The sequence below is a fragment of the Microcaecilia unicolor genome, chromosome 1 (assembly GCF_901765095.1).
Source record: "Microcaecilia unicolor chromosome 1, aMicUni1.1, whole genome shotgun sequence".
Taxonomy (NCBI): domain Eukaryota; kingdom Metazoa; phylum Chordata; class Amphibia; order Gymnophiona; family Siphonopidae; genus Microcaecilia; species Microcaecilia unicolor.
In genome coordinates this window covers 767,925,258-767,940,488 of record NC_044031.1, presented here as the reverse complement: position 1 = coordinate 767,940,488, position 15,231 = coordinate 767,925,258, and the positions used below count along the sequence as shown (strand labels likewise).

Below are 15,231 nucleotides of genomic sequence, written 5' to 3'. Positions count from 1 at the left end.
ATAAACAGAGAAATACAGCTTTATGTTTTATAATGAGTTAGAAAACCCAGATCCTTATTAAGTCCTGTTTGTTGTGTGTCAAAATATTCAATCATTCTGACTTCAAAGGTCTTACGTTCCTGTATTGTTTTAAAGTTACCTTTCAGGATTCTTACTATGAAATCACTGGTGCAGTGTTCTGGTCTTGTAAAGACTACAGAGTTGACCCAGGTTTAATTTAATTAGTGTGGCTCCCGTTTTACCTGGTGCTTAGTAGAGTCTGTGTCATTAAAGGGGGGGGGGGCTGCTTCCTGGACAGTTGGGAATTCCTGAGAAGCACTGCAAGCCAGAAAGCTAAACCTTTCTGAATTTATGTATTTGCCAATTTTTGTGTTTGGCTTGATTCATAGATTCTAAACTGTGTGTCCTTCTCTTCATTTGTTCCTTGAAAATTTGCTGACTTTATCTCCATCTACCCTATACAGGAGAAACAAAAGGGAAAAAAAAAAGCTTCCTTTCCTCTCACTTACAGATCTGCTTGCTCATATATTTTGCTATATTTCTGACCTCCTGCTGACTTTATAGTCCCTCCATTGCCAAGACTCTAGAGCATCTGCTGAATTGTCTCTTATTTGAATGAATTTAACCACGTTGACATTCCACCGAACCACGACCCTTGTTGGGTCTCTCAATAAAGTACTGGATGCCGACCCACTTGGAGGATCATAGTGCTCTTTTTGCCTGGCTCGATTTTCTGTGCTTCGCATCCCTCTCTTTTGTTGTCTTATTATTGCTACATACTATCAGAACATTTCAGTCTTACTGCTGAAAACCCTCCCCCATCCTTCCACTATCTCATCACTGATCTGGGGGATTGAGTGGAACAGAAGGTTCATTAGTGAACTCTGTGCTGCTTAACAGTTAAAATTTAAAGAAGAGCAGAGTGATGCACTTGAAGTGTAAAAATCCAAAGGAGCAGTAGCGTAGCAAGGGCGGCTGCCACCCGGGGCGGTTCACCGCTGCGCACCCCCCCCCCCCGGTGCACCATAACATCCCCCTCAGCGCATCAAACCCCCCCTCAGCACATCACCCAAGCCCCGCCCTCGGCACATCATCCAAGCCCCCCCCCGAGTGCATTTTTGCCTGCCGTGTGCACGCCGCTGGGGGGTGTCGGTTCCGCTGGTTCCCTGCTCCCTCTGCCCCGCCCGGAACAGGAAGTAACCTGTTCCAGGGCAGAGAGAGCAGGGAACCAGCGGAGCCGACACCCCCCCAGCGGCGTGCACCCAGGGCGGACCGCCCCCACCACCCCGCCCTTGCTACGCCACAGGCTCGATGTGATAGGGGGTGAAAGGCTGAGGTGCATGGACTGGGAGAGGGTGACAGTGTCCAAGAATCTCAAAGTAGTGAAACCATGTGGTAAGGCCATGGCCAAAGCCAGAAGGATGCTAGGCTGCGTAGAGAAAGGCATAACCAGCAGAAGGCAGGAAATGCCCTTGAAAAAAGTCTTTGGTGAGGCCCCACTTTTTACCGTGGCTTAATAAAAGGGCCCCTGAATGCAATCTCTATAAACCTGGAAGATGTAATGGCACAATTTGACAAACTGAAGAGTAGCAAATTGCCTGGACTGGATGGTATCTATCCCAGAGTACTGATAGAATTGAAAAATGAACTTGCAGAACTATTGTTAGTAATATGTAATTTGTTTTTAAAATCAAGCGTGGTACCGGAAGACTGGGGGGTGACCAATGTAACGCTGATTTTTAAAAAGGATTCCAGAGGTGATTCGGGAAATTATAGACTGATGAGCCTGACGTCAGTGCCGGGCAAAATGATAAAGACTATTATAAAGAACAAAATTACAGAGAATATTCAAAAGTATGGATTAATGAGACAAAGCCAACATGGATTTAGTGAAGGGAAATCTTGCCTCACCAATCTACTACATTTCTTTGAAGGGGTGAACAAACATGTGGATAAAGGGGAGCCGGTTGATACTGTGTATCTGGATTTTCAGAAGGCGTTTGACAAAGTACCTCATGAGAGACTCCAGAGGAAATTGGAGAGTCATGGGATAGGAGGTAGTGTTCTATTGTGGATTAAAAACTGGTTAAAAGATAGAAAACAGAGAGTAGGGTTAAATGGTCAGTATTCTCAATGGAGAAGGGTAGATTATGGGGTTCTCCAGGGGTGGTACTGGAAGGTTGGAGGGTAGCCCATGTAACATGGATATTTAAAAAAGGTTCCAGAGGGGATCTGGGAAATTATAGACCAGTGAGCCTGATATTGGTGGCAGGCAAAATGGTAGAGACTATTATAAAGAACAAAATTACAGAGAATATTCAAAAGCATGGATTAATGAGACAAAGTCTACATGGATTTAGTGAAGGGAAATCTTACCTCACCAATCTACTACATTTCTTTGAAGGGGTGAACAAACATGTGGATAAAGGGGAGCCGGTTGATATTGTGTAACTGGATTTTCAGAAGGCGTTTAACAAAGTACCTCATGAAAGACTCCAGAGGAAACTGGAGAGTCATGGGATAAGAGGTAGTGTTCTATTGTGAATTAAAAACTGGTTAAAAGATAGAAAACAGAGAGTAGGGTTAAAAGGTCAGTATTCTCAATGGAGAAGGGTGATAGTGGGGGTCCCCAGGGATCTGTTCAAAGATCAATTTTACCAACAAAACAAAGGAGTGGCCATGGGCACGTCATCTGCCCCTTTAACTGCATGTTTATATATGGTCAACTTCGAAGAATGCTGGTTAAAAAATACATACATAATGCATACAAATGCATACAGTTCAAGCTTCTCCTACTAACCTACAAATGAACTCAATCTGCAGCCCCTCATTACCTCTCTACCCTTATCTCCCCTTACGCTCCTACCCGAAACCTCCGCTCACAGGACAGATCCCTCCTCTCAGTACCCTTCTCCACCACCGCCAACTCCAGGCTCCGCCCTTTCTGCCTCGCCTCACCCTATGCTTGGAATAAACTCCCTGAGCCCTTACGCCAAGCCCCCTCCCTGCCCATCTTCAAATCCTTGCTCAAAGCCCACCTCTTCAATGTCGCCTTCGGCACCTAACCATTATACCCCCATTCAGGAAATCTTGACTGCCCCTATTTGACTGACTGTACATTTGACCTTTAGATTGTAAGCTCCTTTGAACAGGGACTGTCATTCTTTGTTAAATTGTACAGCGCTGCGTAACCCTAGTAGCGCTTTAGAAATGTCAAGTAGTAGTAGTAGTTAAAAAATAACCCTTGGTCTCAAAGTATAATTAAGCGGAACAGGTACATAGATGACATCTTTATGTTATGGTTGAACACCAGGGATGTAAATAACCGGTTCGCAATGCAGCAGGCGGCTGTTGAAATCAATTTTTTGGACGTACTTAATACTCAACAGTACAATAAGTTTAACACCTCGGTCTATATTAAACCGACAGACCGCAACACATTGTTGCATTATGTTACTAATCATCCCCAAAATATGAAGGAGAGTTTGCCGTTCTCACAAATGTTGAGGTATCGCAGGATTTGCTGTAGCAAAAGTGTATTTAAAGATCAAGCAAAAACAGTAGTTTAAAACTCAAGGATACCCAGAGCACGTAGTAAAAACAGCTTATACACGTGCTAAATAGAATCATCGAAATCAACTGCTATGCACAAATAACAAAAAAAAAGTTACATAAGTACATAAGTAATGCCATACTGGGAAAAGACCAAGGGTCCATCGAGCCCAGCATCCTGTCCACGACAGCGGCCAATCCAGGCCAAGGGCACCTGGCAAGCTTTCCAAACGTACAAACATTCCATACATGTTATTCCTGGGATTTTGGATTTTTCCAAGTCTGTTTAGTAGCGGTTTATGGACTTGTCCTTTAGGAAACCGTCCAACCCCTTTTTAAACTCTGCTAAGCTAACCGCCTTCACCACATTTTCCGGCAATGAATTCCAGAGTTTAATTACACGTTGGGTGAAGAAAACGTTTCTCCGATTTGTTTTAAATTTACTACACTGTAGTTTAATCGCATGCCCCCTAGTCCTAGTATTTTTGGAAAGCGTGAACAGACGCTTCACATCCACCTGTTCTACTCCACTCATTATTTTATATACCTCTATCATGTCTCCCTTCAGCCGTCTCTTCTCCAACCTGAAAAGCCCTAGCCTCCTTAGTCTTTCTTCATAGGGAAGTCGTCCCATCCCCGCTATCATTTTAGTCGCCCTTCGCTGCACCTTTTCCAATTCTACTATATCTTTCTTGAGATGCGGCGACCAGAATTGAACAAAATACTCAAGGTGCGGTCGCACCATGGAGCGATACAACGGCATTATAACATCCTCACACCTGTTTTCCATACCTTTCCTAATAATACCCAACATTCTATTTGCTTTCCTAGCCGAAGCAGCACACTGAGCAGAAGGTTTCAGTGTGTTATCGACGACGACACCCAGATCCCTTTCTTGGTCCGTAACTCCTAACGTGGAACCTTGCATGACGTAGCTATAATTCGGGTTCTTTTTTCCCACATGCATCACCTTGCACTTGCTCACATTAAACGTCATCTGCCATTTAGCCGCCCAGTCTGCCAGTCGCGTAAGGTCCTCTTGTAATTTTTCACAATCCTGTCGCGAGTTAACGACTTTGAATAACTTTGTGTCATCAGCAAATTTAATTACCTCGCTAGTTACTCCCATCTCTAAATCATTTATAAATATATTAAAAAGCAGCGGTCCTAGCACGGACCCCTGAGGAACCCCACTAACTACCCTTCTCCATTGTGAATACTGCCCATTTAACCCCACTCTCTGTTTCCTATCCTTCAACCAGTTTTTAATCCACAATAGGACATTTCCTCCTATCCCATGACCCTCCAATTTCCTCTGTAGCCTTTCATGAGGTACCTTGTCAAACGCCTTTTGGAAATCCAGATACACAATATCAACCGGCTCCCCTTTGTCCATATGTTTGTTTACTCCTTCAAAGTTGATACAGAGAATTTACAAACTTGTAAATTACGTTACTCGCAGGGGACAAATGCAGCAGTACAAATAATTAGAAAACATTGAAAAATTATGCAGTTACACCTACTTTTCAGAACCACAAGTTGAGAACAGCATATACACGAAATCCAAATTTAAAAAGAAATTTTGCAAGCTAAGGTGTCAGCTACAAGAACAGTCAGGTCTCAGGGACATAGACGATGTACAAAATGCAGCTTCTGTCCAGCCATGATGACGGCAAAGTTATTCATCAATCCGTTAGATGCCAGAGAATATTATCTTAAATTTGATACTGACTGTGACACTACACTTGTGGTGTACATTTTGATATGTACTTGTTTAAAATTATATGTAGGGAAAACCTTGCGGTCTCTGAAACAAAGACTTAGTGACCATAAGCATAATTTGAAATATTTATTTTTGTTCCATTTGTACCCCGTGCTTTCCCACTCATGGCAGGCTCAATGTGGCTTACATGGGGCAATGGAGGGTTAAGTGACTTGCCCAGAGTCACAAGGAGCTGCCTGTGCCTGAAGTGGGAATCAAACTCAGTTCCTCAGGACCAAAGTCCACCACCCTAACCACTAGCAACATTCCATGTAGAAGTCGGCCCTTGCAGATCACCAGTACGTTTGGGGAGCGTGCCAGGTGCCCTTGACCTGGATTGGCCACTGTCGGTGACAGGATGCTGGGCTAGATGGACCTTTGGTCTTTCCCAGTATGGCACTACTTATGTACTTATGTACTTATGTACTTAATGTGGCCGCGAGCCTTCTACATGGAATGTTGCTAGTGGAATAGCAACATTCCATGTAGAATCTCAAATAGTATCTATTTTATTTTTGTTACATTTGTACCCTGCGCTTTCCCACTCATGGCAGGCTCAATGCGGCTTACATGGGGCAATGGAGGGTTAAGTGACTTGCCCAGAGTCACAAGGAGCTGCCTGTGAACGGGAAGGAAGAGAGGAGTGTAGGTGGAGGCGAGTGGTTACTAGTCAAAAGCAATGTTAAAGAGGTGGGCTTTCAGTCTAGATTTAAAGGTGGCCAAGGATGGGGCAAGACGTAGGGGCTCAGGAAGTTTATTCCAGGCGTAGGGTGCAGCGAGACAGAAGGCGCGAAGTCTGGAGTTGGCAGTAGTGGAGAAGGGAACAGAGGGGTGTAGGGAAGGACGCTGTCCAGTTTGCCAGTTTTCCTAATCTCTGTAAACATTTCTTCATCCATCTGTTTGTTCTGTCCCGTCGGACAGTAGTACAGCCCTACAAGAATACTCCTTCCCTTCACAAATGGAATTTCTATCCATAGTGTTTCCACGCTGCTATCTGTGTCATGTGGAATGTTTATTTTATTTGACTCAATTCCCTCTTTAACATATAGAGCAACCCCCCTCCAATTTGATCCTTTGTTTGTGATACAATTTGTACCCTGTAAACACAGTGTCCCATTGATCGTACTCTTTCCACCAAATTTCTGAGATGCCTATTATATCTACCTCATCATTTAGTGCTATATATGGGAAAACTGTGGGAAAAACGTGGGGTATAAATGTACAAATAAATAAATATATTCTAACTCTCCCATCTTATTTAGTAGTAGATGACGGCAGAAAAAGACCTGCATGGTCCATCCAGTCTGCCCAACAAGATAAACTCATATGTGTATACCTTACCTTGATTTGTACCTGCCTTTTTCAGGGCACAGACCGTACAAGTCTGCCCAGCAGTATTTCCCGCCTCCCAACCACCAGTCCCGCCTCCCATCACCGGCTCTGGCACAGACCGTATAAGTCTGCCCTCCACTATCCTCACCTCCCAACCACCAACCCCTCTTCCCCCCACCTGCTCCGCCACCCAATTTCAGCTAAGCTCCTGAGGATCCATTCCTTCTGCACAGGATTCCTTTATGCATATCCCACGCATGTTTGAATTCCGTTACCGTTTTCATCTCCACCACCTCCCGCGGGAGGGCATAACAGTAATTAAGCTCACAACTACTGTTATAAAATATTGGCGTAATTTGGCATTTATATGGCAACATTTAGACATAGCATTCCTCCAGGGTATCGAAACAAGGAGGGCCCTAGTCTCTTGTTGAGGCAGAGAAGTTTGGTCCTGTAGTGGCAACAGCTTAGCACTGTGGAAGCTGTGATACATCAACACAAGGGACTGGAGCATTTTGGACCGATTTGAAGGTTTGGAGCAGTTGCAATGCCCAGCCGAGATCGTCTTGCAATTTCAGATAAGTGATTGGTCACATGCTTGGATATTCAACTACAGTTTTTTGAGACTTTGCAAAAATGTTTGTAATTTTATCTTCAAATACTAGTTTTGATTTGGAATGAAGTTAAGATGTTGTAATATTTAACTCAAAATCCGTTTTTTTTTTTTTTTTTTTGAAGCAGTGGTTTTCTCTAATTTTTTTTTTTTTTTTCGTTTTTTTCACTGCTGTTTTTTCTGGATTTTGGAGGGAGCCAATTATCAGATGTCCATTAAAGGATGCTTGTGCATATAAGTGCTAGTATTGTGTACATTTTCACAACTACATGCTTGTGCGTGTAAGCACTAGTATTGCGTACATATTCACCGCAAACTGTGTGCTTGTGCATATAAGTGCTGGATTGGCCGCTGTCGGGGACAGGATGCTGGGCTCGATGGACCCTTGGTCTTTTCCCAGTATGGCATTACTTATGCACTTATGTGTGCACTTGTGTATGTAAGTGCTTGTCCTGTATATTTTCACACACACCCAGTTTTAGAGTTCCCTTCACATGCCTAATTGTTTTTCCAGTTCTCCTTTAGTAGATTTTGAAGACTTTGGGGGGGGGGGGCAATAAATGGGTGTTTTTATTCTAATCCTTTCCAGCCTACTGCAGATATTGTTCCAGTGTGGATTTTGTGTGTCTGTTCAGAGACTTCACCAGTTATATAGTCGCCTGTCACAGGACACTTTATACCTGTTCTGAGGGCTTGGGGGAGGGATTGCAGGGGAGATTTTTATTTTATAATGACAGACTAAACTGGAGGGGCTGAAGATAGGACCCGAAGTGGTGAACTGGATTAGGAACTGGTTGACGGACAGACGCCAGAGGGTGGTGGTGAATGGAGTTCGCTCGGAGGAGGGAAAGGTGAGTAGTGGAGAACCTCAGGGATCGGTGCTGGGGCCGATTCTGTTCAATATATTTGTGAGTGACATTGCCGAAGGATTAGAAGGTAAAGTTTGCCTATTTGCGGATGATACTAAGATCTGTAACAGAGTGGACACCCCGGAGGGAGTGGAAAACATGAAAAAGGACATAAGGAAGCTAGAAGAATGGTCTAAGGTTTGGCAATTAAAATTCAATGCGAAGAAATGCAAAGTGATGCACTTAGGAAGTAGAAATCCACGGGAGACGTATGTGCAATTAGACTCTGGAATTCATTGCCGGAGAACGTGGTACGGGCGGTTAGCTTGACGGAGTTTAAAAAGGGGTTAGATAGATTCCTAAAGGACAAGTCCATAGACCGCTATTAAATGGACTGGAAAAATTCCTCATTTTTAGGTATAACTTGTCTGGAATGTTTTTACGTTTGGGGAGCGTGCCAGGTGCCCTTGACCTGGATTGGCCACTGTCGGTGACAGGATGCTGGGCTAGATGGACCTTTGGTCTTTCCCAGTATGGCACTACTTATGTACTTATGTACTTATGTACTTATGTGTTAGGCGGGGAGAGTCTGATAGGTACGGGCGGAGAGAGGGATCTTGGGGTGATAGTATCTGAGGATTTGAAGGCGACGAAACAGTGTGACAAGGCGGTGGCAGTAGCTAGAAGGTTGTTAGGCTGTATAAAGAGAGGTGTGACCAGCAGAAGAAAGGGGGTGTTGATGCCCCTGTATAAGTCGTTGGTGAGGCCCCACCTGGAGTATTGTGTTCAGTTTTGGAGGCCGTATCTTGTTAAGGATGTAAAAGAATTGAAGCGATGCAAAGAAAAGCTACGAGAATGGTATGGGATTTGCGTTACAAGACGTATGAGGAGAGACTTGCTGAACTAAACATGTATACTCTGGAGGAAAGGAGAAACAGGGGTGATATGATACAGACGTTCAAATATTTGAAAGGTATTAATCCGCAAACAAATCTTTTCCGGAGATGGGAAGGTGGTAGAACGAGAGGACATGAAATGAGATTGAAGGGGGGCAGACTCAAGAAAAATGTCAGGAAGTATTTTTTCACGGAGAGAGTAGTGGATGCTTGGAATGCCCTCCCGCGGGAGGTGGTGGAAATGAAAACGGTAACGGAATTCAAACATGCGTGGGATAAGCATAAAGGAATCCTGTGCCGAAGGAATGGATCCTCAGGAGCTTAGTCAAGATCGGGAGGCGGGGCTGGTGGTTGGGAGGCAGGGATAGTGCTGGACAGACTTGTACGGTCTGTGCCAGAGCCGGTGGTTGGGAGGCAGGGCTGGTGGTTGGGAGGTGAGGATAGTGCTGGGAAGACTTATACGGTCTGTGCCAGAGCCGGTGGTGGGGAGGAGGGGCTGGTGGTTTGGAGGCGGGGATAGTGCTGGGCAGACTTATACGGTCTGTGTCCTGAAGAGCACAGGTACAAATCAAAGTAGGGTATACACAAAAAGCAGCAAATATGAGTTATCTTGTTGGGCAGACTGGATGGACCGTGCAGGTCTTTTTCTGCCGTCATCTACTATGTTACTATGTAGACACTGGAAATAGCATGTCAACCTCAGGGCTACATGGGACTGAACACTGACTCCCATGGAGCCCACCTCTGGATAGCAATTTATGCTGTCTCTGAGATTATCCCAAGAGACAGTAATCATAAGCCCAATTAGACATTTTCAAGTTCTCTCCCCTACTGATCTGGTTTAGAAGAAAAGCAGGATGTCCTCCCTGGCCCCTGGGTACCCTCCCCGTACTTCTGTCTCTGTGGATAACAATGTCTTTCTCCCATTCCCCCAGCTATAGCCTTGGAGTCATCTTCTCTCTCCCTCTCTCTCACTAAAATCTGCTTCTCTCTTTGTACCATCACCAAAATCTATTCCTTTCTCAGCTACCACCAAACAGAGGTGTGCGTTCGGACACTATCTCGTTCCCATCCCCAGTCAATTCTTTTCCATCCCCACCCCGTCCCCATCTTAGTGCTCCAGTCCCCTCACCATCCCCATCATAGTGCTACCATCCCCTCACTAGCCCCACCCCATCCCCTGTCCCCGTGCACATCTCTGCTACCAAAATCCTTATCCACACAGTCAGTTTCTGCTTCTGCAAATCAGCTCTCTTCCACCACAGTCCATTCAAAATTCAGCAGAAGCTCCACAGTCTGTTCTGCCGCATACCTTCTTGCAGCACTACAGAAATGCTAAGTATAGCGCTAGATTGGAACTCAGACCTCTGTGGTTCTAACCTCCTGCTGGAACCAGAAGTTCACTTGTTTGTCACGAGCTCTGTACAAATGAGAAATTTCTGTTCTGTGGTTTGATTGAGCTCTGGCATATGTAACGAGCTCTCTCCAGGCCATCTGTTGTACAATGATGTACCCTTAGAAGAAAAGAGTTTTTCCAAAGTGTTTCCATGGAGAAGCTGCAAACGGCAGCTCCGACTTACAGAGTTTCTATTCAGCTCCCAGTCTTCCGGGGGCTCCCACTCTGCCAAGTCACTAGAGAAGCAGTTCATATCATCACAATGTCCCTTCTCCAAAGAGCTTACGAAACGAGGTATCCTGGAGCAATTACACGACTTCTGGAAAGCTGCAAAACAAACAGCACGCAGAGGGAAAATAGCCCAGAAGCTTAACCTCTTTTATGCATGACTTTCAATGACCAGTATTTCCATTTTTAAAGCAATTAGATAGCAAATTATAATATCAATACAAAAACCTCACCCTGCAAGGCACGGAAACTGGGTACGAATATAAGGATACTCACACGGAGCCGGACCAATAGTCCTTCTAGCCCAGTATCCTGCTTCCAACAGTGGCCAATCCAGGTCACAAGTACCTGGCAGAAGCCTCCATTCAGCGGACAACCCTGTCCTACACATTTATATGGTGAAGCATCACTGAACAACAAACTCCACAGACTCAACCAGGAATCACTATTAAAGGCACGGCAGCCAACTTTTCAAAATGATCAGGGGCGCCAAACTCAGCGGAAGGTACCCCTCCCTGGACACACTCGAGCACCCACAAAATTGGTCCCTATGACCAAAGGCCTCACCAAGCCCCAAGTGGAGGACTAGCCTAGTGCTTAGTGCAGTGGATTCTGGGGAACTGGGTTTGATTCCCACTGCAGCTCCTTGTGACTCTGGGCAAGTCACTTAACCCTCCATTGCCCCTGGTACAAAATAACTACCTGAATATATGAAAACCGCTTTGAATGTAGTTGCAAAAAACCTCAGAAAGGCGGTATATCAAGTCCCATTTCCCTTTCCCCCTTTCCCTTATGACATCACAATATCAGAAATGAGCCAAGTATTGGGCAATCAAGCCATTGTGACATCACTGATGAGGTTGGCTCTTATTGGTGGAATGAGTGGAGGAGTAGCCTAGTGGTTAGTGCAATGGACTTTAAGCCATTGTGACATCACTGATGAGGTTGGCTCTTATTGGTGGAATGAGTGGAGGAGTAGCCTAGTGGTTAGTGCAGCGGACTCTGATTCTGGGGAACTGGGTTCAATTCCCACTGCAGCTCCTTGTGACTCTGGGCAAGTCACTTAACCCTCCATTGCCCCTGGTACAAAATAAGTACCTGAATAGATGTAAACCGCTTTGAATGTAATTGCAAAAAAAAAAAATATCACTTCCCTTTCCCCCAATCACCCCTTGTTTCCTCTAGGCCTGTGGATCTGGAAAGGTGGTCTCAGTTCTAATATCCCAAGTGAAGCCACGTGTCAAGGAAGGTCTGTAGAGGGATCCCATGGCAGCTACCCCTGGCTATCAGAGACACCTAGCATTGGAGCAAATGGTTAGAACAGAGGGAGAGCCAGGGAAGCCCGAGTTCAAATCCCAGCGATGATCCTCCTGACTTTGAGCAGATCACTTAACCCTCCACTGACTCAGCTACAGGGAAGCAGCTACTGGACCTGGTAATTAAATTCCAGTTCAAGGCCAGAAGGTGAAGAGAGCAAGGCTCATGTTCCTCTGGCTGCTCCCTGGTGTACTTACTGCAAAGTGCCAGTCACAATCACCACAAGATACGAGGAGACGGGAGACAGTGCATCTCAAGTCTGCACTATGGCCTCCCATCCCTTCTCAAGCACCTCCGTCATCATTCGGTAACACATCTAACCCTAATGTTCGGCATGGCCTTATGTTTCACAGAGAGGAAAGAGACAGGAGACCTCCAGTGTGGCACTCACATTGCCCCTATGTCATCATCTGCTAAGCATGAAGACAGCACAGACATCTGCATTAGAACCTCATGAAAGTATCAATGTGAATAAAGCACAGACAGCTGGCAAAACTAGACTCAGTGAAGCAGGCTTTTATAAATACAAAATGGTGCACATCCTGTTTCTATGCAGCCATCCAAAAGTATGTAACTTAAAGTGAAAAGGGACAGAGATGCAGGAATAAGATCAAACAAAATAAACCCAAAAAGTCTTGTATAAACTCGGGACATTTTTATCAGTTTCCTTTTCCGTGAGATTCTTTCAGTACAAACAGTCCAACTTCTCTTAGGAATGACGCTCAAAAGTCAACGCAGGCGTACTAGCGCTCACATTTACCTGCACCGAATGTTCAGAGGGCTCGAGCGCGGGAAACAACAAACGCGCCAGGCACTAGCGCAGATAGCATTCAAAATGGAGTTAAGCTCATGCAAATTAGGTCATTTTGTATTCCTGCCTTACCGCTGCAAGAAATAACCCCAGGTCGGAGCAGGCATTAGGATGTTGGAAAAGAGCTTCTCTCATGATTCTTTCTGCAAAATCTGCAGGTTTTGATTGCTTTTTTGGAAGCGGAAGAATACCCGTGCAAGCCCCTAAGCGCTGGCTGTGAGAAACAGCAGACCCAAGCGAAAGCACACATTGGGGTCTGTTTCCTGCATCTAAGTATAAGCGTCCAAGCCGGAAAAAAAATAAGGCTGCAGAAAACAGATGCCAATGTTTGCTTCATGTTCGGGTTTTACCAGGAACACAGGAGCTGAGCTTAATTCGAAACTCTTTTGTGCCTGCGCCAGCACAATCCTCCCGCTGACCTCCCTAATGCTGACTGCTATGAGCGCGCCTATATTTGCATCTCATTAGCATTGAGCATTAGGGCGTGGTTCTGTGCTGCTCTGGTGGTATTGAGCATCAGGGCCTGAGCATCTCCCTTATGTGAACCTGACTGACCAGCAGAGCTACCGAAAACACAGTTATCATCCCAAGAAAACAATCCTATGACCCCCTCCCCAGGTCCCCACCCCCACCCCCCTCCGTCCTCAGCTGAGTTTAAGTAAGCTGCTTTGTGCTTTGCTGACTTTATCCACCATTTCAATCAATTCCTGACACACGTGAATGGGGGAGGGGGAGCAGACCCATGCACTGGGCAGAAGGAGCAGCTGCCCAGCCCAGGATATAGGCCTGGCTTTTCCTGTGGTTTAATGGGTCCTGGAGCATTTGATCTAAGCCTGGCTTAGCTGCGTCAAAGGCTACCCCAGTGCTTCAGGAAGAAACTTCAGCGTGGGGCCTTCCTGCACTGCCAGCCCCTGCGGCACCACGCCCTTCTTAAGGTTTCCATGTGTGCTGCAGGAGGAGGTGGGACACCAGGGCAAGGTAAAGGTTGGGGGAGGGGGAAATCCTGTGAGACGGAGGAGGGGAAAATGAGGGAGAACCCCCCTCCCCAGAGATTTCAGAAGGAAGAGCCAATCCCCCCCCCCCACCTCCTCTCATCATGCTTATGGGTGCACATCACTGAAATCCAGCCCTGCCACACAAAATCTACTGAACAAACATTGCCCTGGCACAGACTGGGAAATGGACCTCCTTGGTCAACAAGAAGGAAAGCATAGCACCGACCGGTACCCCACATCTCCACCGCCCCCATCCACACCCCCCCAGTCTTTGCTGCTCCCCCACATCCTGTTGCAATTGCTCACCATTGTGTGAGACCCACTCAAATTAGTACCCTGTCTTCTCAGTTACTTATTCCAGTCCAAAAAGAGCCTGCAGAGGAAACTCTCAGACCTGTGACAGTCACAGGAAGGAGCTGGTCTGTGAATATGCAAAGTGGATGGACTAAAGTGAGGTACTGGGTCAGAACTAGTGCTGCATGGCTGATCTGCAGAAGTGCTGGATTTGATTCCAGAGCCAGACTAGGGAAGCTGCAGAGGTGGCATCCACAAGCCCTGGGGAGAGGGACTTCCAGCCATTGCTCGATGGCGGCACCTAGTGGCCGTAGAGAAGCTGCGGTCTCTGTGCTTCGGTCCAGGAGACAGAGCCCAGGTGGCTGCGAAGGCGAAGGAAGCCACCTGTGGAGGAGCCCTGGCAAACCGAACCCAGGAACCCTCAGACCCGATCCCTGGGCTACGTTCTTTCCCTGAAAGTCATGACCTCTGACAAGGGAAGACGCTGCCCCTGTGGTGCCACCGGTGCCAGGGTCCGGTTTGAAAGAGTAACGACCTCTAAGGTAGATGCCGGTCACAGCCTCCACTGGGCAGGGCAAGAACCCAGTATTCATGCAAACAAGCCACCTTTCAGCTGCACCACCTCCCCCCCCCCCCCCCCCCCCCCCGGCTCTCGAGCACCGGATCTAGACAGCTTGCTGCCACCCCTGAAGGGTTTAAAACTGCAGCACCCGGAGGGTGCATCCTCGCCCCCTCCCCCCGGGATCGGTCCCAGCCAGTCTTACCTTGGTGACAGTCATGCAGAGAGTGGCTGAGGAGCGGCGCAGGCTCTTCTCTCTGCACAGGGACCGGCCTCATTGGTTGCAGTGCGGGAAGGGCCAGAGGCAGCGCAGTCACCGCCTCCTCCTCCTCCTCCTCCTCCTGGCGGGAGGGGAGGCTGCAGTGCAGAAAAGCAGAAAGGCGGCCCCCCTCTCCCCCCCCCCCCCCCCCCCCCCCCCCCCCCCCCCCCCCCCCCCCCCCCCCGAGAGCTCGATGCCAAGCAGTGCCAGGAGCGCAGGGCTGCCAGATCCAGGACAGTCACCTGCTGCTCCTGCCTCAGACTCGGAAGCAAAGTCACTTTCTGTCGCACGTGTGCCCAGAGTTCACAAGCGACATCCTGCTTTCACTAGTGAGTGTCCAGATGGAAAGGGGCGATTTTCAGCAGACAG

General features: G+C 46.9%; 1 protein-coding gene across 2 annotated transcripts in view; it reads right to left on the bottom strand.

The window, feature by feature from the left end:
• CORO2B (coronin 2B) overlaps positions 1 to 14,910 on the bottom strand; it is a 181,298-nt gene extending 166,388 nt beyond the window's left edge. Inside the window, exon 1 of one of the 2 annotated variants that reach the window (XM_030189810.1) lies at positions 14,809 to 14,910. In XM_030189810.1, coding sequence (XP_030045670.1) covers positions 14,809 to 14,823 — 15 coding nt within the window. In that variant the 5' untranslated portion in view covers positions 14,824 to 14,910. The remainder of the gene's footprint in view (positions 1 to 14,808) is intronic. The other variant, XM_030189811.1, reaches the window with a different exon arrangement.
• Between the last annotated feature and the right edge of the window lie 321 nt (positions 14,911 to 15,231).